The sequence below is a fragment of the Semicossyphus pulcher genome, unplaced genomic scaffold (assembly GCF_022749685.1).
Source record: "Semicossyphus pulcher isolate SPU_LCO1_2020_fin unplaced genomic scaffold, fSemPul1.0.p SCAF_17, whole genome shotgun sequence".
NCBI classification, from domain to species: Eukaryota; Metazoa; Chordata; class Actinopteri; order Labriformes; family Labridae; genus Semicossyphus; species Semicossyphus pulcher.
In genome coordinates, this window is record NW_027211681.1 from 24,139,912 (window position 1) to 24,161,305 (window position 21,394).

The 21,394-nt window shown below is 42.5% G+C and overlaps 1 protein-coding gene across 1 annotated transcript in view; it reads left to right on the plus strand.

The window, feature by feature from the left end:
• LOC138595049 (voltage-dependent T-type calcium channel subunit alpha-1I-like) overlaps positions 1-21,394 on the plus strand; it is a 197,237-nt gene that overhangs the window by 118,292 nt on the left and 57,551 nt on the right. Inside the window, exons 15-20 of the mRNA XM_069666367.1 lie at positions 1,119-1,285; positions 6,012-6,082; positions 6,328-6,826; positions 7,450-7,550; positions 10,601-10,724; positions 11,518-11,586. Of these exons, the coding sequence (XP_069522468.1) occupies positions 1,119-1,285; positions 6,012-6,082; positions 6,328-6,826; positions 7,450-7,550; positions 10,601-10,724; positions 11,518-11,586 (1,031 nt within the window). The remainder of the gene's footprint in view (positions 1-1,118; positions 1,286-6,011; positions 6,083-6,327; positions 6,827-7,449; positions 7,551-10,600; positions 10,725-11,517; positions 11,587-21,394) is intronic.

Below are 21,394 nucleotides of genomic sequence, written 5' to 3' on the forward strand. Positions count from 1 at the left end.
AGCTCAGAGAACAGCCAGCAGTCGTGCAATATGAATGAGCTCTATCTTTATCCAGAGCTCACAATGAACCTGTTCCAGCCATACAGCCTTCCTCTCAACAGCGCAGCTCTGAGAGGATTAAACATGAGTTCAGACACTTGTATACAGTGTGAGTGGGTTTCTGCTGCCGAGGAGATGTGATCTCTGCGGTGTGTAAGCAGAATGATGAAACCATGCGGTTTGTTCCGACATACGTGATAAACAGACTGTGCTTAGACAACACAGAGGGGTTACCTTTGGTTGTCTGGCTTTCCCTTTTCTTAGTGTGGGCAGTGAGACTTCATTTACACCTCTCTCTGAGATCTGCCCTTTATCTCTCTATATGTCTTAAGAGGCTTAAGAAGTGAACCAAGGGTAACATATTCTTCTTTGGGTACGTTCGCTGAATTTTCAACTATGAGATGAATTTTGGAGTCATCATTTCCAACCATTTCAAGGATTTTTTCAGCAAAAAAAACACTCTATCCAACGTAGGGTGAACACAGAATTTATGGACATTATGAATGTGTTATTGGTTCCAGTGTGTCTGTGATCTTTTGGTCCGAGCTTGAGAGAACACCGCTGGCTTTCTAAAACTTTCTGTTTCTAATGCTCTGCTGTATCGAGCTAATGCTAGCTACTTTGCTTAACATTAGATCATTTCAGCTTTTAATGTACCTGAATCTCTAACGTCAAGTTTTTCTCAGACAGCTGTTTCTTTACGGCTGGTTTACATAAACAGGAGCATACAAAGGCAAACCGTTTGTAAACTGTCAACACGTCATAAAGCTGTCTCGAGCTTTCCAAAGTTTGCCATTTTTACATTTATTTATAAATCCCCCAGACCTGCATAAACATTTGACTTTCTCAGTGTGAAAAACCTCACTGTGGTGTTGTCTGGATGTCTATCTGCATATACCTGTATCTCCCACAGCAGATTAAAGCATGTTGCCTTCTTGTTGTCACGTCATTCTGGAAAGTATAGGAAATAACTAGGTGAATATATATTATCAAGGCAGCTTGATAGAAAGAGGTTAAGCAACAAATTGTAGATTGATGATGAAATTAATTAACAGCTCTCTCTCTTCAACTTCGTCTAGACCCGAGGATCTGCACTCTGACACCCAACGGCCACCTGGAGCTGGGTGCTGTCTCGGGGCCCAGGGGGTCCTACTCGTCAGAGAGGCGGAGCTTCACCATCGAGTCCAGGAAGAGCAGCGTGATGAGCCTGGGCAAGAGCAGCCTGGAGAGACGCTCCCTCTCTCTGGTGAGCAGTCATGCGCCTAACACTGTGTAGCGGGGTTCTCTCTCAGACTCCTCCAAACAACTGGGAAAAACACAGGCGTAGCCGAAAATTGCAGTGATGGTGTCATTTATTTTTACCGGCCTCCCAAAGTTCAGTGAGTATTTACAAAAAAATGTGAAAAACAGGAAAAATACTGTACACAAAATTTACAAGCAAATAATGCAGGAGTTCAACATAAACTCGCAGGCACAAAAAAGTCCAAGGCAGCACCTTTGATACCTTGAAGCCCCTCCCACTGGGCGTTATTAATAACATAATGTTTTACCATAAATGTATTATCTTATTATTTCAAGTGCCATGAGCTTTTAAACTTTGAACACATTTTATAATAAGATTTTAATAACCATCTTAATCAAACCAAAACAACATATTTGGCAATTATATATATGAAACAAGCAAAATAAGTTATTATGACGAGCATGTCTTTGGACTGTGGGAGGAAGCTGGAGTGCCCGGAGAGGACCCACGCATGCACGGGGAGAACCTCCTCACAGAAAGGCCCCGTATGTCCAACCAGGAACATTCTAGCTGTGAAGCACAGTGCATCTCCGTGCCGCCCCTGTCTGTATATATTTCCAAAAATGTAATTAAATTAATCAATACTATTGCTTGATCGTGTGTCTCATCAAGCTCCTCTCCAAAATGTAATGAGTACTTTCTTGGCTCTAGCTGCCCCGCTCATTAAAATTAAGCTGTTTTCCATAATCTTGCTGACAGACAAACAAACCTGCTTGGCGGAGGTTACAAAAAAAAAAAATGACTTCATCTCGCTGCGTATAAATTCATACCAGGCTCTGCCTGTAACGGAGATGAAAACACATTGATCATTTGTTGTAAAACACACAAACACAGTAGGAACTCCTCGGTGTAGTGACTATTGAACCATAGGAGAGAGGAAGTGAAATAGCTCTACATTGTTGCCATGACAACTAGTGTTAATTGACTGTTCCCCTTTTCTATTCGATCACAGAGAAAGTGAGAAAAGGAGCGACAGGGAGAAGTAGAGAGGGCACCAGAGGACAGAGAGATTGTGAAGGAGATAAAGGGGAGGGAAACTAAAGAGGAGAGATGATAAGCTTTGAGTTTAGCAGCGCTCACACTTCAGAGGTTATAATGTTAAACACAGTGGGTGTGGAAGATCCACTTCACTGTGAAGTCTCCTCCTCTGCTCTCTGAGCGCTTCAAGCTAATTGATATAAGAAGCGCTGCATTAATTAGCACCAAGCGAGATGCTTATGGAGAGTTTCATGATCTTTACTGAAGTTTTCCTGCAGTTTTATCAGCAGCTGACTGTTTTTCCTCTTTGATGAAGTCACATTTTGAAATCTGAATCAGTTCCATCTGTTTGGTGGGTGGTTTGTTTGTTCTTCAGTCCTTTGTTTCACAGTTTCACCTGAAACTGAGGGTGAAGGATGCATCGCTCTCTTGAGTTGCAGCACAATGACATCTTTCTGATCAGTCTAACGGGTGTCTCTCTTTCTTGGGAGTATTTTGCAATGTGTCAATGGAATCTGGGCAGTGATGCATAAAAAATCTACCCTTCACTAAGCCCCTCCCTTTAACGACCACTGTCCAATCCTACGTTGCAACCATAAGGTGTGGGAGTCCTGTCAAGCTTTCAGAACAAGGAGAAATGCAGAAACGGTGTGCATATGGAATCTGCGAGTCCGACAGCATATCCTCCAACTTTAGAGGGGGGTGTCATAGTTTTAATCGAAGCCAAAAACTCAAGAGGAGAGATGTCCAGCCCCTTGATTTGTGCCATTGTTGTTGCAAACTTGTACAGGATTTTGTTGGGGTTTCCTGTTGTGCCTTTAGGAGCCCACAATATGCGAGCAATATCCTGACGCGCTTTAAACAAAATGAAAAAGTGAGTTTTGTTAACAATGCGGGCTTAAACATAGTAGATTATGAAAGTTATCGGGAGTCACAACTAAACATTGTACAATCTCCCACTTTAATAGTTGAAAACGCCACACTATTTACATGTCAGTGTGAAAGCTTGACAGGCGTAGCAACAGTAACCAAGGGGGGCGGGACTTAGCGAAGGTTCAATTGAGGAAAAAGTGAGTTCTAAAATTTAACTTTATCAGAACACATATTTATTCTCCACTGATAGCTTTTATGAAAGGACATTGTTATTTTCTGTCACATGCATTTTGTACATTTCTGGTATAAATACGCAGCATTTTTGGTGTATTTCAATGTGTGTGTGTGGTATAATATGGTATATTTTTTAAGGTTGATAAAGGAGGAACAGAAGGACTTTATCATTCATTAGGACAAAGACTGCACTGTATATAAGATTGGGCGTTGGCGACATGATGTCACCCACTGGTTTGTCGACTGAAGATATGAACCCTCAGGTTTATCATTTCTGCTGTCGCCATCTTGTTTGTGTTTTTTAAAGCCAGAAGGGTCGGGGTGGACACGCGTCGCAGCACTTCTACCCTGGTCGACAGGTTGTTGTAGTCACAACCACACCATCAAGCATACACTGCTCATCTTCAGTTTTACTCCAACTGGAACCACATTTGACACAATAAACATCATATTGTATTTAACTTTAAAATAGCAATCCAGCCTAAACTCATGGTGAGTTGTTTCCCAAGGTCATAAATCAAGTGAGAAAAAGGGTCATTTTCTTATAGACTTCTATAAAATATATTGGCCTTTAGGAATAAATGCAGCTTTAAGGTACTTTTGCACCGGCTTCACTTTTGAAACTTGAGTCTATTTCTCATACTTCGAGTTACCTTCCATCACTTCACTCCCCTCTCTTTTCTTTTGAGCACAACCTGGATCGGTGAAAATTTCTTCTTAGTGCAGAAGTTCGCCTCAGAACAGTGTCAGCAAAATTGCTCCCAGACAGAAATCAATAGCATTTTAAAACACAATAAGCTGTATTCACTGACTGGAAAAGAAGCTGCCTGCTCAGCAACGCGTTGCATTAGAGCAGAGATACACAGAAATGTGGAGATAAACTGTTGTTCGATTCAGCCGCTGACATTTAATTACACTTAACATGAGAAGAAAGTTGCTGCAGTTACAGTGTGCTCGGAGCCTGACTACAGAGCATGTCTCTGGTTTATGCCATACAGTAAGGAACAAATTCTCCTGACAGTAATATTTGCAGTGTAAAACACACACACACACAAACACACACTCAATGTTCCTCTTGAGTGGTCTGCAGTGCAGTTCTGCGAGGTGTTATTTAACAGGTAGCGTCCACGCTTCACTTCAGTTTCTATAGAGACGGATGCATAGCTTCGCTGGTATATTTGAGCCCGCTGACATGTACGTTTCCAAGGGTAAATCATGTAATTAGGTCTGTCATGTTGAGAGGATTAGACACGTGGAAACAAACAGTGCTGGTTATGTTCCTCTGAGTGTTGTGAGCACTCAGGGGTTTGCTTATTAAACTTGATGACAGCCTGCTGAGTGCTCTGCAGTCCCATTTGAAAAGCACAGTTTATACTTCATTTGTTGAGTCATTTCCTTTTTTTATTTGTCTACTAATATATTATTGACCTACAGCAGCAGGCATGGTCTCTTCAGTACATCTACGGCCGCTCTAAGATCAATTCTGGATCACAAGTTCTCTTTGGATGAGTTTGCAAGTGTGCTACACAACACAATTTTATTTGGAATGACGTGTTAAAGTAATAATCTCAAAGATCTTCATTTGAATAAATGTCTGTCACTATCTATCGCCGAATGAGGTAACACAATGGCGATTGAGCCTGTGGCCCACTGATCAAAGCCTTTGCATTTGCAGTATTACAGACTGGGTGTCTGTGGCGACTTTCGCTGAAAAAAATCACAAGTGGCGACCAGTTAGTGACGCGTTTTCCATCAGCCAGCAGTGGTTGGTCTGCCAGAGAGGGTAGGCGGAGCTAAGCGGCTGCTTTTCCGGTCTCTGCAAGTGTTGCGAGCAAACAGTAATCTACTATGGCTGAACAAACAAAGAAAAGATGGATGACTACAGATACAACTTCAACAATAACTGAAAATCCAAAGAAAAAGAAACAAACTCGACGCTCAGATGAAGCAAACAGTCTAAAAAGGAAAGCGACCGTTGGCGAGGAAAATCAAGAGTTACAACCGGAGCCAACCGTGGACGTCACACATGCAGCACTGTCCGGATATCTGGGAAGTGTGCTCCTGCAATTACCGTTTATCACCATAGGTGCCGCCAAAGAGAACGAAACTGAGATCTTTGAGATTAGCACTTTAAAGTGCGTCTCATTCCAAATTCCCCAAAATAATTACACTAACAAATAAATATATACATTTAATTATAGATCCAGGTAATAACATGTATTCTGTCGGTCATTCATTGCAACCCACTGTGACAACAAAGGCTGCCATCACTGGTAACTGCTTCTAATCCAGGATTGTGCACATAGGAGAATCATGTTGTTTTTAGCTGTCGTTTCTAATGCTTATGAAAACTTTGACATTAAAGTCAAAGGAACAATTCTGCCGATGCATTTAATTACAAAATGATCAGATATTAGACAGTGTACAAGAATAGTTTAATGAGCAGCATCACAAAAGGTAACATATATACTAAGTCAACAGCCTCTTTCCACAGCTTTGCTTGGCTCTTCGGTGCTTCCATAGATTTGTTTCTTCTGGATACAAACTGCTGATTAACACAGGACCTGCTGTGTGTCTGTTCTAGCGTCATGGTCGCAGTTCAAACTACCACAACTGGGGGCGCCCTTTCCATCCACAGTCTGCATGGAGCCGCAGGTACACAATGAGATTTACTTTCAGCAATTGATTTCAGATATCCCCTAAATTAATTCTTAATACCTTCATTAGAGCCTAATTATAGATAAACATGAAAACCTCCAACCTTTGCTGTTGTTTTATGTCCTCATTAGTTCCATGATTAAACTCTTAATATGCAAAATTGTATAAATTGACTCTTTATTAATACTTTATTTAGTGTTCATGTATATTTAATCCCTCTTAATTGTACTTTTCCTATGCAGGTCGAGCTCAAACAGCCTGGGCCGGCGGAGCTACGGCTTCGGTGGGGCTCCTCTGGTGGGAGGCAGCCTCCGTGTGCAGAGCACCCGCTCCCCTCACTCCTACACCTACGCCGCCGAGCAGGAGTCCCTTCTCTCCCACCCACCCCACTCCCATCACCCTCTCCCTCCTCATCATCCACCCCCACCTCCTCTATTCCTCTCCAGGCACTTTTCTGGAAGGGGGGATCGCCGGGCTCTTTCCCTGGAGCTCCCAGAGCTGCTCCGGGCAGGCGGACAGCCCCCAGGCCACCCGCCTGTCCACGCAGACACTGGCAGGAGGAGCGGCTCTGGGGCAGGTGGATCGATCACTGGTGTGTCTGGGGTTAGTAGTGGATTAGGCGTGGACCACAGGGACTGTAACGGCAAGACACCCGGTCCCAACACTCACTTGATAGCTGAAGTTTACCCCGCAGTGAATCCACGCAAAGACAGAGCCGACCTGGATGAAGAGACGGATTATGTGAGTCAATAAGACGACTACATAAAGAGTAAACACCATAAAAGCAGCAACCATAAATAATCACCACCTCTCAAGATGATACGGGGCCACTGTGCTCTGTTGTTGCTGTCGGGGCGAGCTGCTACACGAGAGACTTTAGCTCTATAAACAGTTGTGTATCTTTTCATTACTGTCCTTTAAGAGAGAGGAGCTTTAGGGCTCCACTCAGAGATGCTGCTAGCAGTGGATGAATGGGGAATTCTTTATTGGGTCCCAGATCTGCTGAGATTATATTGAAAAAGGTAAACCATAGATGTTATGGGATTTTGTGTCAGAACGAAGCAGCGATATCCATTTATTTAACTTCTGCGGTGCTTTTACCGTCACTTTATGAAAAATCCCAAGCATGCAGCCGATCTCTTTGAAATCATTTCATAATGTTTATGTTTTGGAAGAAGGGGGATAAGAGTTAGAGAGTCATCTGACTGTTGTTGTTGCTGCTGTTGACCCATTTGAATCAAAAAGTCTGATCATGCTGAGAGTTAAAATGTTCCATGTTTAACCAGCTTAAATAATCGTCCGAAATAATCGTGATTTACCCCCACCATTCTTCTCTATTTCCTTCTCCCTCCTGTCTCCTTCAGAGTTTGTGTTTCCGTGTCCAGAAGATGATGGAGGTGTACAAGCCCGACTGGTGTGAAACCAGAGAGGAGTGGTCAATCTACCTGTTCTCCCCTCAGAACAAGTGAGTGAACAATTCCAGTGAGACATGTTGAAACATTAGACTGGATTTCTTTCTAATGGGAGAACACAGAAGATTCATTCAACCATGGCTCAGTTTTCTGTTGTGAAAGAATCAGTTTTGCTACTTCTCTTAGCATTGTATTTTGACTCTTGACCTCTCTCAGTAACATCTCAATCATTTTTGTCTCATGTGGTGCAACATGGCTAATTTATCAACTCACCGAAAATCCTTTATGTCTTTCTGATAAACACGAAACATGTAAAACTCATTGAGCTTTATGTAAGATCATGGCCCACCTGACAATGTGCAGCTGAGTTGATCTGAAACAAACATTTGCAATCGCAGTTAAAGTGGTAATCTCGAAGATCTCAGCTTCGTTCTCTTTTGCGGTACCTATGGTGATAAACGATAATTGCGGGAGCACACTTCCCAGATATCCAGACAGTGCTGCATGTGTGACGTCCACGGTTGGCTCCGGTTGTAACTCCTGATTTTCCTGGCTCGGTCGCTTTCCTTTTTAGAGTGTTTGCTTCATCTGAGCGTCGAGTTTGTTTCTTTTTCTTTGGATTTTCACTTATTGTTGAAGTTGTATCTGTAGTCATCCATCTTTTATTAGTTTGTTCAGCCATAGTAGATTACTGTTTACTCACAACACTTGCAGAGAGCGGAAGTGCAGCCGCTTAGCTCCGCCTACCCTCTCTGGCAGACCAACCACTGCTGGCTGATGGAAAACGCGTCACTAACTGGGCGGCGCTTGTGATTTTTTCTGCAAAAATCACCACAGACACCTAGTCTGCACCCAAAAGCAATTTGGGGTTCAGTATCTTACCCAAGGATGTTCTGACATCAGACTGGTGGAGTTCAGGATTGCCGGTCTTGCCATTAGTGGACGGTCGGCTCTTCCTCTGAGCAACATGAAAGTTTGCTGGGGCAAAATGTTTTTGCCAAGCCTCTTTGATCAGCACTGCAAGCGCAGACAAAACAAGTGTGGAAAGATGAGTGGACCAACCACACCAGTGGCTCTGAAAACAAATGTTAGCAAACACAACCGGCTCTGTCCTGATAATACCTGACGAACGGGGAGCCGCGTAGTAAAAGCATTTGTCTGTTCGCAGAGAGAAAGCTGCTGTCTCCTGGTTCCACAAAGGGCTTGTTAAAGTGATATCCCTGTGCGTTTCCTCCAAAGCATTTTTTCTCCTTCAGACATTATTATTGACTCCCGGCTCAGAGTTGTGTATGTGTCTGTGTGTTTGTCTGTATTATTATGTTTTCTCCCAGCATTCGATGCATTGCTGTCAGGAACGCCCCTGAAAGCAACATGAAAGAAAAATCACTCAGTCATCCACTCGCTCACTCACCCGATTCCCCGCGTGCTGATAGCCACTTAAGGGAAGCCGGGCCCCAGGGCTGTGTTTTGGCATCCTGGCAGGTGCCATCTGTCAAGCAAAGGCTGTGTGTGTTGGCGGTGTGTGAGCTAGCGTCAGGCCATATCTCAGCTAGCGATGTGTCGCATGTTCCTGCATGTGTTTGTGGATGACTTTGCATATGTGCTCGTGGGAAAGTGTGAGCATATGTGCCGTTATGACTTGTTTATGCCTCGGTGTGCTGTATGGCTGAGTGTATGTGTAAGCATATGTGTGTGTGTGTTCGTGTGTGCAAAATTAAAGCGAGAAAAGCAGACAAACAGAAGAAGAAACAAGCCAACAACCGGAGGTGCGTCTCAGGCGCGATAAGTGCCGACGCCAGCGGTGCCACCGGGCACGATCGATATCAGGGGACCCGGTTGCCAGACTTGAATCGATAGATAAAGGGGCAGGGTTGCCAGGTCTGCAGGAGAAGCAGTCAGATTAGGCGATTGATTTCCTCACCCAGAGAGCAGGTGCAGCAGACGGTGTATTCTGTTGCCTGTGTAGCTGGCAGATAAGATGAGATGTGTGAGAGATTCACTCAGGAGCTGCTTACAGCCTTGACTGTCTCCGGAGCTGATGATCTGACAACAAGACTGCAGGTGTCCGAGGATGTTAGTGTCTATTCAGAGGTAGTTCACACACCAGTGGTTCTGATGACGGGATGCAAACAGCCCTCTTTGTCTGGTCAGCAGCAATTTAGGGTGTTTTTTATTGTTCATTTGGATCATTGTTAGAGGCCAGGAGAAGAGAAATATTCAACATTTCAAAATAAAAGATTATACAGAGCACTTTTTTAGAGCATAAATAATAATAAATGTTGAGTTTACAGCTACAGAAACGACTGTGGCTTAGAAGATGTTTGTTTGAGTTTGATCTTGACTCTCTGTGTGGTTACAGATGTTGGTGACCGCCTAAGTCAAGGTCTCTAAAAGTTATATTAAGCAGGATGGAGCTCTCTTTGCTATATGATAAAGTATAGTGTTGTGACGTTCGCGATTGATCTGATTCTTTTGAACGACCCCTTTATGCCGAATTACCACAGGCAGCTTTTTTCCAACTGCATCTCCTCGACACTAGATCACGTGCAGCCTGAATCATGTCACCACAACATAGTGCCGACGGTGAGCGACATTATAACCCTCCACCAAGCATGTTTTTGTTGACATCTCTGTAGTCATACAGAGTTGTATCATAAATTATTGGCAAATCAGTGATGTTAATTAATTGTTCCTACATTATTCTGCTGCTTCCTTTTGAATTTTAAGGCGCAGAATTTTAAATGTGCGTGTGTGTTGACTCGGGAGAATATAGTGCAGACACGTTCGCAAGTCTGACCACTTGTAGTGTTGTGACGTTTGCGAACCATGAGCCTTTATTTGAGCGGCTCTCAGAGAGGAACGGAGCCATAACATCTGGCTCCCTTCAAAGAGCCGTAATTCCCAACACTAATAAAGTAACATAAATTACTGCAACGTGTCAGCTATGCTTCACCCACAGGACATTGGGTTATATTTAAGAAACAGCTTTTAGTTTTTAGTTAGAGTGCTGAAAAATCATCAGCTCTTTTGAGTCAAATCTTACATTCTCCTCATATCCTCCCTGTCTCCCTTGACTCTTACCAAGTAGTTTCTGTCTTGCCAGGTTCAGGCTGCTCTGCCAGTCCATCATCGCTCATAAGCTCTTTGACTACGTGGTCCTGGCCTTCATTTTTCTCAACTGCATCACCGTGGCCCTGGAGAGGCCGAAAATACTGCAAGGCAGCCTGGTAAGAACGTGTCTTCTCTTGCATCTTCATCATTCTGAGCGCTTGTAGGATGTGTTGGTCGTGGTTATTATCCATTTAGTCATTAATGTGTGAATAATGAGTACTGTACGGCCCACTACTGATTTGTCTTCATTATGAGGACGTGCCACCCAAAAACAATCGACCATTTGAGCCAGACTTGTGACTGTGGTTCTTATTTTCCTCCACATTATGAGAGAAACCGCCTCTTTCAAGTACGTTTGATAGGAGAGCAGGCCCAGTGAATAATTTTGGTTGTAATAATATATTAAATTTCTTGTAAACAAGTTTTCTAGCTATAATTAATTCTCCAAATGATTAATTTGCTGCCAATTATTCCTAATGAATTAATGAATCTACTTCGAATTGTGACTTTGCTGTCGTTGCTCAAAGCTCTCGCTGGATTCTGGCATCAAACAACTTAACTGCAATCAAGCAGCGACACAATATTGAGCTGTAAGCACTTTTCAAATCACTTGGTCTGAAGCGTTCACACTAAAGAACGACAAGTCTTTCAAATTTGGCAACAAGATTTGAATTTAATTAAAAAGCAAAAACACTGAAAAGTGATGCCACCGAACTTCTTGGAGTCTAAAGCGTCGGAGCAGAAGTGACAGCTTTAAAGAGGAGAGCCAAGTGCCGTCAGTCTTTCTGTTTTCCCCGAGCTCTGTTTGTGCCTCTTCTTTTTGTCTCTTTTAATTGTTCTTCTCTTCCTCGTTTAAACTCCAAACCCTTTTTTCTCCTCTGAGTTTTGTCCTTTCTCATTTTGTTGCAGGAAAGAGTGTTTCTCACCATCTCCAACTACATCTTTACCGCCATCTTTGTTGCTGAGATGACTGTCAAGGTAAAATATACCTCCCTTTATTCTCCTTTTTTTCCTCCTCCTCCTTTTTCCTCTTTTTTTTCTTCTGGTACATTCCATTTTATTTAACTGTCTTCAGTCTTTCTTCTTCACCTTCCATCACATCCTCGTCCCTCTCCTCTCATGTGCATCTCCTGTTATGATGCAGCCAGTTTGAAGAGTATCCTGATAATTACAGACACCTGAAGACACAAAATGGTATTATGGTTTACTAAAAACGTTATTAAATAGCTTAAAAAAAACATTTTAATGTTGAAAATGACGTTTTTATTAGACGCGGGATGTCAGGAGAGGCTGCCAGCCGAGCTCATGCAAACAACTTCAGCTCAGTTTTTATTTTTGGATTTCTCCAGTGGTCTTTGTTCATGATGTTCCTACAGGGAGACAAATTATCTGCAGAGGTCTCCTTCTCCTGTAAACGAAGATGCAATGCAATTAAACGCTGTAATACACTGAATGAAGTAATTTCTTGTTAAAAAAAATCTGTTTTTTTGCACCAATATTTTGCAGTGTTTTTTACAGGCTGCGCTCTGCAGCGGCTAACTAGCTCAACTTGCTTCTCTCGTAATTTCCAGACATCAGATGATTGAAATTATTCCTCCAGATAAATTATTTAGGATCTAACAAAGGACAGCGACATTATTCGCCCAGTAAGAAAACTTCTTCTGCTATATGTGTCACATGAAATCTGCAAAATGACTGGCTATTAGGGGCGGGACAAAATATTGATATTTTAATTTTAAACAAATTCAGCGTTCTAAACAGATCTCCCTGTCAATCTGAGTCACTGAATCATTGTTTATCTCGATTTGTGTCAAAATCTGTGAACCTGACACCCAATTGCAGCGAATAAAACATGAATTCTGCACTTTTTAGGGGCATTTGTGTTCTTTAGTTAATCAGATATCGTCACGTATCATTATATGATTGTCTTGCAATATATAAATTATCGCAGAATCGCTGTAATGTGATATTATCTACATCGTGGACCGCGTATCGTATCATATCGTATCGTGAGTTACCCTCTGATTTCCACCCTACTGACTGTTGCTGGTTTATTTCCTCTCTGTGTTGGTCTGTTAGATATTATCTGGTAAAAAATGTCAAAGTTTATCAGGATTATCGACATAAATTTCATCACTATCTCATATCAAAGTAATTATATTGTCCTTTACTCCTGCCCTTTTTTCTATAATCCTTTCATCTTCCTTTTGCCCACATTGATTTCTGATTTGATTCTTCTCTCTTCCTTTTATTTCCTTCTTTCCGTCTTCCTTTTCCCCTCTTTTCCTTCCCCCCCAGCTTTTATTCCCTTCTCCCTTCCTTTTTAAATCCCTTCTCCTCCCGATCCTTCTTTCCCTGACAACTCCTCAACGGTCTAATCAGTTGCAGTTGTCCCATTAGCGATGGTTAGCTAGATAATGCAGTTAATTAGAAGGCTATCTCTCTTCAGCCGGCCTTTAGCTACTCCTGGACTTCCCAGTGAAAAACACACACACACGAGGACGCACACATTCACGTACTCTACTTATTCCACTAATCTGCCGTCCAGAAGACAGGGCATCATCCATTATTAAGAGCCGTGTGTCTCCAGGCGCTTTCCACATCGGTAGGAATCCTATAGTGATTTATTTATGTTCAGGGATAATGAAGACATGTGTAGCACAATGATATGTAGATCAAGAGGTCACGTGTGCACATATATGCATCTGGCCCTGCGTTGAACTTCGCTTGCTTTGTTAGTTTCTTCTCTCCTGGAGCTCCATCTCCTTCTTTGCATCTTTATTTACTTCCATTCCTTCCATCAGTCTTCCGATCGCTCACATTTTCACTCGCGTTATCTCCTCTGTGACGCTCATTTGATGAAATTCATATTCATCCGTCTCTTATCGTTCTCTCTGCTCTTTTGTCCCCCCATTTGTAATTTAATCAGTCGAGCTCCGTTGCTATCCGTGCCCCGCTTCAGATGTGGTCCCAGCGCCCTCCTTCCACTCGCTTTCTTATCTCAAAGTGTTTCAATCGCTTCACTGTAGCACTAACTTCCACTCGCTGCTGAATGAAAGCTGTGACTGTTGAAATCACTCAGTAATGAAGTGTTTGTCCTGTCACTGAACTGTGACTAAATCAGGGGACTCATCTTCCACTTGTGTTTGTTGAAGAGATTTATCTCAGCTGTAGTCATACACACACAGTCACTCACTCGTGTGTCTTAATATGCTTGTGACAGCATTTCTTTCTTCAACACATAACTTTACAAAGGCAGAGGAGAGGTCTCACGTAGCAATAAAGTCCTCAGAGAGAACGTCTGAAGCTACCGTCACCTTGTTGAAGTGTAACTGCACCCCCAGGTCTGACCATAACGCCACCATCTGCACAATTAAGAAAAATGCTCAAAGTGGGCTTGGAGGGGGGGGTGGGTGTGTTCGGCAGCTCAGTGACGTCCCCTCCGCTGGCCAAAGAAATAAAAAGAGCGCCACAGAGTCATAAGGCACATATGCCACACAGGGCTCTCATTGTGGTGGAGGGCCGTGGTGGTCCCGAGCCCTATCAGTTCGAGCCGTTGGCTCCAGCCCCACTAACGCCCGAAGCCGGAGCTTTCAGAGCCGAGGCAATGCAAGGGCAAGAGAGAATGGGTGCAGTCTCTGAGTGGTAACGTAGCGTTAGCTAGAAGGCTAATGTATAATGTGCTAGCAAAAATAGTGTAAACTCTAGTGAATGATCTCGATCAGGATATATTCGGTTTCACAGACTCCCTCTCAAAGACGGGGGCCGGGCGGGTGTACCGCCCACCTCTGATTGACAGGCGTTAACATTCTTTTTCTTATAAATTTCATTCCCATACGGTCGGCTCTACGTCACCATCGGCTGCAAGGTCCAGTGCTGATTTAACACAGTAGATGGAGAGTACACAGTACAGCAATATAATTTAGATTACAGCTCAAAAAACATGTTTAAGTGTGCAGTTACTCTTTAACAGGGCATGCCTGAGTGTGTGTCTAGCGAGAGCAGGAGAAGCAGGACACACAGACAGAGCAGAGTGCAGCGCTTTTGGCTGACTGAAGAGTTTAACAGGCGGCTCAGAGAGCAGCCAGCCGATACGCGGCTATGGATAAACTTCATATGATACCAGACTGGTGACAGTAAGGAGTAACAAGGAGTATTACAAAGGCAGTATAGAAAGAAACTATGTCTCCTCACCTTCATTATTTACCGTCTAAACCTATAACAAACCAGCCCTACCATATCACCTCTAGGGATGGGTATCGCTAAGATTTTAACGGTATTACTATTCTTATCGATACTGCTTAACGATCCGGTACTCTAACGGTATTCTTATCGGTTCTTTTTGTTATTTTTTAAGAGAAAAAAAATTTAAAACAGAATTAAGATTGCTTTATTTTTCTGAAATATAAAATAATTATTGACAGCAAAGGAAACAGCAATGTTTAGAACAAATCACTATCATAGACTCCAGTTTTGTGATGAAGGAAATATACTAATATACTAATTAAATAAACAATTATCTCCTGCAAAAGTAAATACAGTGGTTTAGAGCAACACGGGTGGGGCATGCAGGTAGGCTGCTAGCATACACACCTGACGTATGGGCCAACGAGAGATGAACTAAGAGCTCGGGAGTCAAACGGTGCATTTCTCTGCTTGTATATGACGCACTTCAGACACGTTTGGACAGATTGCTCGTGTTTCCGCCCTTACAAGCAAAACCATCGTTGCACTTGTGGCAACGGGCATGTCGACACTGACTCTGTTGAAGCTTCAACACACTTTTTGATCATTTAGTTCTCTAACGAGCAGGATCTATTGTGTGTGCGCGCGACCGCTTCTGTGTGTGCTGCAGCGTGTGTGTGTGTGTGTGTGTGTGTGTGAGAGAGACAGAGCTGCACCGCCCCCCCTGCACACAGGCTCCGCGACAGAGATCTCTCTAGCAATAATAAACAGGAAGTGTATTTCCTTAACTTCTCTGGTACCGAAAGCAACACCGATAACGGTGGATGGTTATCAATAATCCAGTATTTCATAATTTGGCACTGGGGCCCATTTAATACCGGGTTTTGGGCCAATGTCACATGTAAAACTATTAATCCTAACACTACCCTCCGCTCTCATGTAACCTTGTGAACATGATATGCTTGGCTTCCAAGTGGTTGAATCATGAGAACAACGGCAACATCAAAAGCAGCCAGGTAAAGTAATGCAGGATAAGCACGACGACAGAGGAAAAAGATGAGGCCTTTCGGAATGTAGACATTTATGTTAAAAGGCGAGGAGCCAACATTCTGGTTTCCATCTGTAGTCTGAGTGGGATTGACCAATCACAAGCAGGATTTGCTTGAATGCATGAAACGGTCCCTGTGGAGAGCACAAGAGGTGCACACATTGGCTGAAGTCCCAGAACCCATCTGTGATCGTCTCACGACAATTTAACAGTTTATCAATCTCTATAAAGAATAAAAACATTCTGTCTTCGGATTCAAAACCATTTTCAGGCCTTGATTTTTTAGTAGGCTGTCAACTACAAACAGAGAAGGAAGAGGAAGTCTTTGCATAAATATTCAAAATCAGTTTTCCAGGTATCAGCCGGCTACCAGGGACCACGAAATACTGGAACACGGAGGCTAATTCATCATCAGAGGGTGGGTTCTTAGGTTGAGGTCACAGTAACTTATACTTTCATGGCTTATGCCATTTCTTCAAAGGTCAGCAAACATGTCGCGACTCAGGAACTTTCAGGAAATGTCCACAAGAGCGGGCGGTATGAACTCTTTTCACGATCAACATGACCCCATTAGTCCTTACAATCCTGATCATATTGTCGGAGCTGCTGTAAGTTTTCTAAGTCCTAGTTCTGTATAAACTGTGCCAAGAACAGCTTGCTAACAATGGGGGTCTTTATTTATTCATTTTCATGTTTATTTGATCATTTTATTATAATTTGCTGATGTTTCCTCTGGAAGGGAAGCTAACAAAACTTTACTTGTGTGTTTTGTTACTTGCACACTGAGGGGGGAATTCACTGAGAATGAATTGCGGCCGCTGATGGCACCGTAAATTGTGCATCATTTGCCCCCGCTATCTGCCCTGTCTCACGTTCCGATTCACAGAGCAAATTGCACTGATGATGTTAAAGCGCAAACACGGCCATTAAGTAGGTCTGCGCAGTTTGCTCTTGTTTTGTGTCTGATTGTGAAGAGGAAGCTCCATCCACAGATCGGTGATGAGAAGGGAGAAGAGGGGCAGCTCTTTTAATTGTAAAGTCCAGACTCGACAGGTGATTACTAATTTCACTGTCAGTAAAGCAGCGTCATTCCTTGAGCAAGCCCTCAGCAGCAGCTCACCCAGATCCTGCAAACATGTTAGTTTTTTGATCACACAGGAGCTGGAATTGTCCCCAAGAAACTCAGAGCGTGACAGCCCTTATAATACCTCACCGCACTTACCACCAGCTCTCTGCAGACGGTGATATTTTGCTGTTCGCGCTGGCGTTTGTGAATGAGACGCTTTTTGCCACGAGGCTCATTTGCATAGAAAGTAGTCTGCGTAATGACTCATTTAAATACGTGCAAACAGCACCGGAGCACAGAGTTAGACAGAGTTTTTTTATGTCACTTGCACAGGTTTAGTGGGCACAAAAGCCGCGCAATCCTTCAGTGACTTCCCCGGAGTCTCTTATTTACTTACGCTCTAGTACTCAAGTCAAACAGTCAGGTATCCAGCCCTTGGCTTTATGACAATGTTGTTGCTGTCTATGTGACATTGATGCAATCAGGCACTTATAGATTCCTAACGATGCCTCAATGGCTTCATTCCTTCTCTAACAATTTCCACACAGTGTTAAACATATTCATCGTGTTGGTCTTTTGACATTGAAAATATCAGATAAATACTCCATAATTAAGGTAGTTTCTTCAAACACTTGTTTACTAAAAGCTGCACACGTTCACATCTGTGCTCTGTGTGGGGATAAAACAGTAATTGCACTCTATTTAATGCATCTCTGAGTGGTTAAATGATGTTTGAAATGTTCTTCCAACAAAACAGAAATTAATTAATTTGTGGGCAGTTCAGGTGATGCTCCTGCAGTGCTTTTGTTGTCTCATGTTTTTGTCAATACAAGGCTAAACAACACTTTTTCTCACTGTACCTGAACCTCCCTCACCAGCCCGCCCGCCTCCTCGTACTGCTCTCAATCTGCTGGTCAGTCTGATCACTCTCGGAGGAGGCTCTAATTAAACTTCCTCCCAGAGACACGCTCAATCACGGAGGCCTCCACCTTATTTCCTGTCCACACAGGCACAAACAAACACACACACAAATGCACCCGCACATGAGCAGTAGTGATGTAAACAATGCTACCTGCACACAGAGAGTCTGACCTTGAACAACAGACTGCAATTAGAAACAGGGAGGGAGTTTAGATCGGACTGTACTCCCCCCACATCAATTAATTTCTCTCACGCACATACAGACATGTCTAACACACGCATAAACCATAGACTGTATATAAGCAGAGGAATTGGCCAACATATTGTCAACTCTTGCTTACCCTTACTTTTGAAGCCTGGAGGGGTGGAGATTTACTGTTAAATCTCTATGCTTGTTGACAGGCCCTGCTGTAGTGATCTAAAGTAGCCATCTCCTTAATCATACCCTGCTTTATTGTTGTTTTTACTCTAAATGTAACAATAGTTTAAAAAAACAAACATTGCACTGTATTAAAGAAGACTTTAATCAAGCAGTTTAGACCCAAAAATGAAGCAGGGTCATTTTCTCATCTGGCTCCATGCATTTGGACTTTTTTGCAACCAAGTTTCCCCTGCAGTGCAATAAGAAAAATACATATACAGTCTATGGTGTAAACTTCTACACACCCACTGTGTCTTCAGCATCCTTAAATCGATCAGACCTTTATAAGATCCAATCAGGGCTGACTGATTTTCATTCATTTCATTTGCTTCTAGCAGCCGATCTGTTGCACTACATTCTGTGCTTGCACTGTCATCGTATCTAATTAAAAGATGTAACATGTCTTGTGCGCATTGCTAAAGTAAAGACTGTCAGCCTGTTGCATTCCCCAGAATGGGTTAGGGGATTAGGGGAGTAACAATGAAAGAAAACCCAGGCAAAAGAAGGGAGGAACAAAGTGTCAAGTTTAAAGGAATTGTTTTACAGACTCAGAACACAAAACAAGCTTCTATAAAAAACAAGCTTAATCTAAAAACTATTCACCAACAGCAAAGTAACACTAAAGAGGAAAACACCCTCCTTCCACAGAGGGAGTAGACATGAGCAAGTTCTCGTCTGAGACACGCGCAGTCGAAAGGCCCACTGGCCCTGGCCTCCTCTCTGCTGCTCTTTATGCTCTGACCCTTGATTGGAAAGTTGGCACGGGCGAGCTTAATCGCCTGCTGCAGCAAGGGGAGAGCAGCACCTGAGGAGCACACAGGAGAGAGAGGGACACAGGGAAACACCACGACACACAAAGTTACTCTCTAAGGTGTTCTTCCCTCAGCACCAGCACTTGGCATTCAGCTCCGGAGCTGTGATGAAACTGCAAATAACTCAACACTCAGGCAAAACTTACAAATGCTATAACAGCTATAAATATGCAGAGCTGATTCATCAGGAGAAAATTATGTTTCCATCAAAGCTACATGATTTTCTTTTCTTCAGAATGTCTTCGTAACACTTACTGAGCAGCTTAGTGACAGAAGCTGACAGAAATGCAGTTGATATCCTGCTTCTTAGCTTCAAGTAGTAAAACAGCTGAGCTACTCTTTAGAGGCATCAGACCGAAGACATCAGCACAATGAATGTCATTTTCTGAAGTGCATCCCTAAAGCCTCACAGTTAGTGAGAGCTGGTAAGAACTTTTCCATTCAGACTCAAAGATTCAAACAGAGAAAGCTGCTGCAGGAGGAAGAATGATGCTGAAAACAACGTGCACTCTCAGCAAATGTTAAAAGATTAACAATTAGTATTTTACAAAACTTCTGCTCCTCTCATTTAATGGGTCCTTCACTCAAACATATTTAGCTTTTTAACAAGCAACTAATTAATTAATAAAACGTGATGTGTTAATTAGATGAAGTGTAAATGACACTAATGACAGGAAACCATGTTTGTAGGTAGAGAGGTGCAACACTGACACTCATTGTACTTATGAGGGAGCCAAAGGAGGGTTTTTTAAGAAGCAGAACAAATCTTAGGAGCACATTTATGGACAAATTTGAAACACTAAATATGTGTAAAAACTGTTAAGTTGCATTAAACTGCTGTTTAATTATTAACTTAATGAGGGGACTCATTTTATACAGAATAACATCCACTGAAAATGTACATTTAATATGACGAAAAACAAAATTAATTCATTCAACCTTTATTTGAATCTCGAGGAATCATTGAGGGCAATGATGCAGAGATTACAACAAAACAAAATACATATGCACAAACAGAATAATTACAACGAATGGCAACAACCGAATTTAAAACGGTAACAATCAAAGGCAGAACAGTTTGTAATCGGAGTTATAAACTGACTCGTTGGTACAAATGTGTGACAATTAAATGTCAATGCAGCAGACAGACACTTCACCATATTTTGTCACTATCACGTTCCATTAATCATTTCATGAGAATTTTTAATTACCTTGATATTGTTTTAAACCACTTATTGCCACACATGGACAGACAGAGCAGTTAAGAAAGTAGCTGAGATAGGGCGCTGGTTTGGCTAAGATTGGTAGAGCAGGCGTCCCATGTCTAGAGGCTACAGTCCGCGACGCACTGATCACAGGTTCGACTCCTGGTCTGCCGATCCATTTGGTGCATGTCTTCCCCCACTCTCTACTCCCCACATTTCCTGTCTCTCTTCAGCTGTCCTATACAATAAAGGCAAAATGCCAAACAAATAATCTTTAAAAACAAAAAAGAAAGTGGCTGAGATAGAAGCAGCGAGTGAACTTGAGTTCATGGAGATCAAATAACGTTCTACTAAGGTCATTCTATGTGTGAATGAATTTGATTCATAAGAGCACAGTCTTTCTCTTGTGCAGCCTGATCTCTCTTTATTACAAGTGCATATTGGAATATGTGCACTTTCAACACCATGTAAAACTCATCAGCCAATTACTAGACCGTGTTGAGTACAATGAGACCGGTTTATATGGTGTCAGTTAAGGCTTTGTAAGTACATAAAAACAAATGCCAGTTAGAGGTGCCCAACCAACCTTTTCATATGAAATGCACTGATGAGTGTAGTACTGTAACCAGTAATGTGTTGTATGATGAGTAAGGTAAAGAAAAGATTTAGCAAGAAAAACTTTGAAGTCCAATAACACAGAATTTTGTTTATTATTCATCAACATGACCTTTGTCCAATGATCCCCGAACCTAAAACCACACAGGGCCTCAGGATGCAAGTTTTGCATTTTGCCCACCCAACATGCGCCCTCACATCCTCCCAATAACTTGCTCGTGGTGCAACAATGAAGCCTTTCATACTTTCAAATCTAACATTATTATTCTTTTAAACACACAGTCCAAAATCAAATCATAACAACCAAAGCTTTTATAATGTTACAGCATTCTGGCCTCCTCCTGCTGCAGAGAGTGTTGTGGACGCCCATCAGAAATCTATTATGGTCATTTTCTAGTCCATGCGAGCTCACTTAATCTCTTCTCAGATGTCAGATTGCAAAAGTAATGCTAAAGCGACAACTACAATAATTGGCACATTTCCTGCGCAGCGATATTACAAATGGGGTCTGAA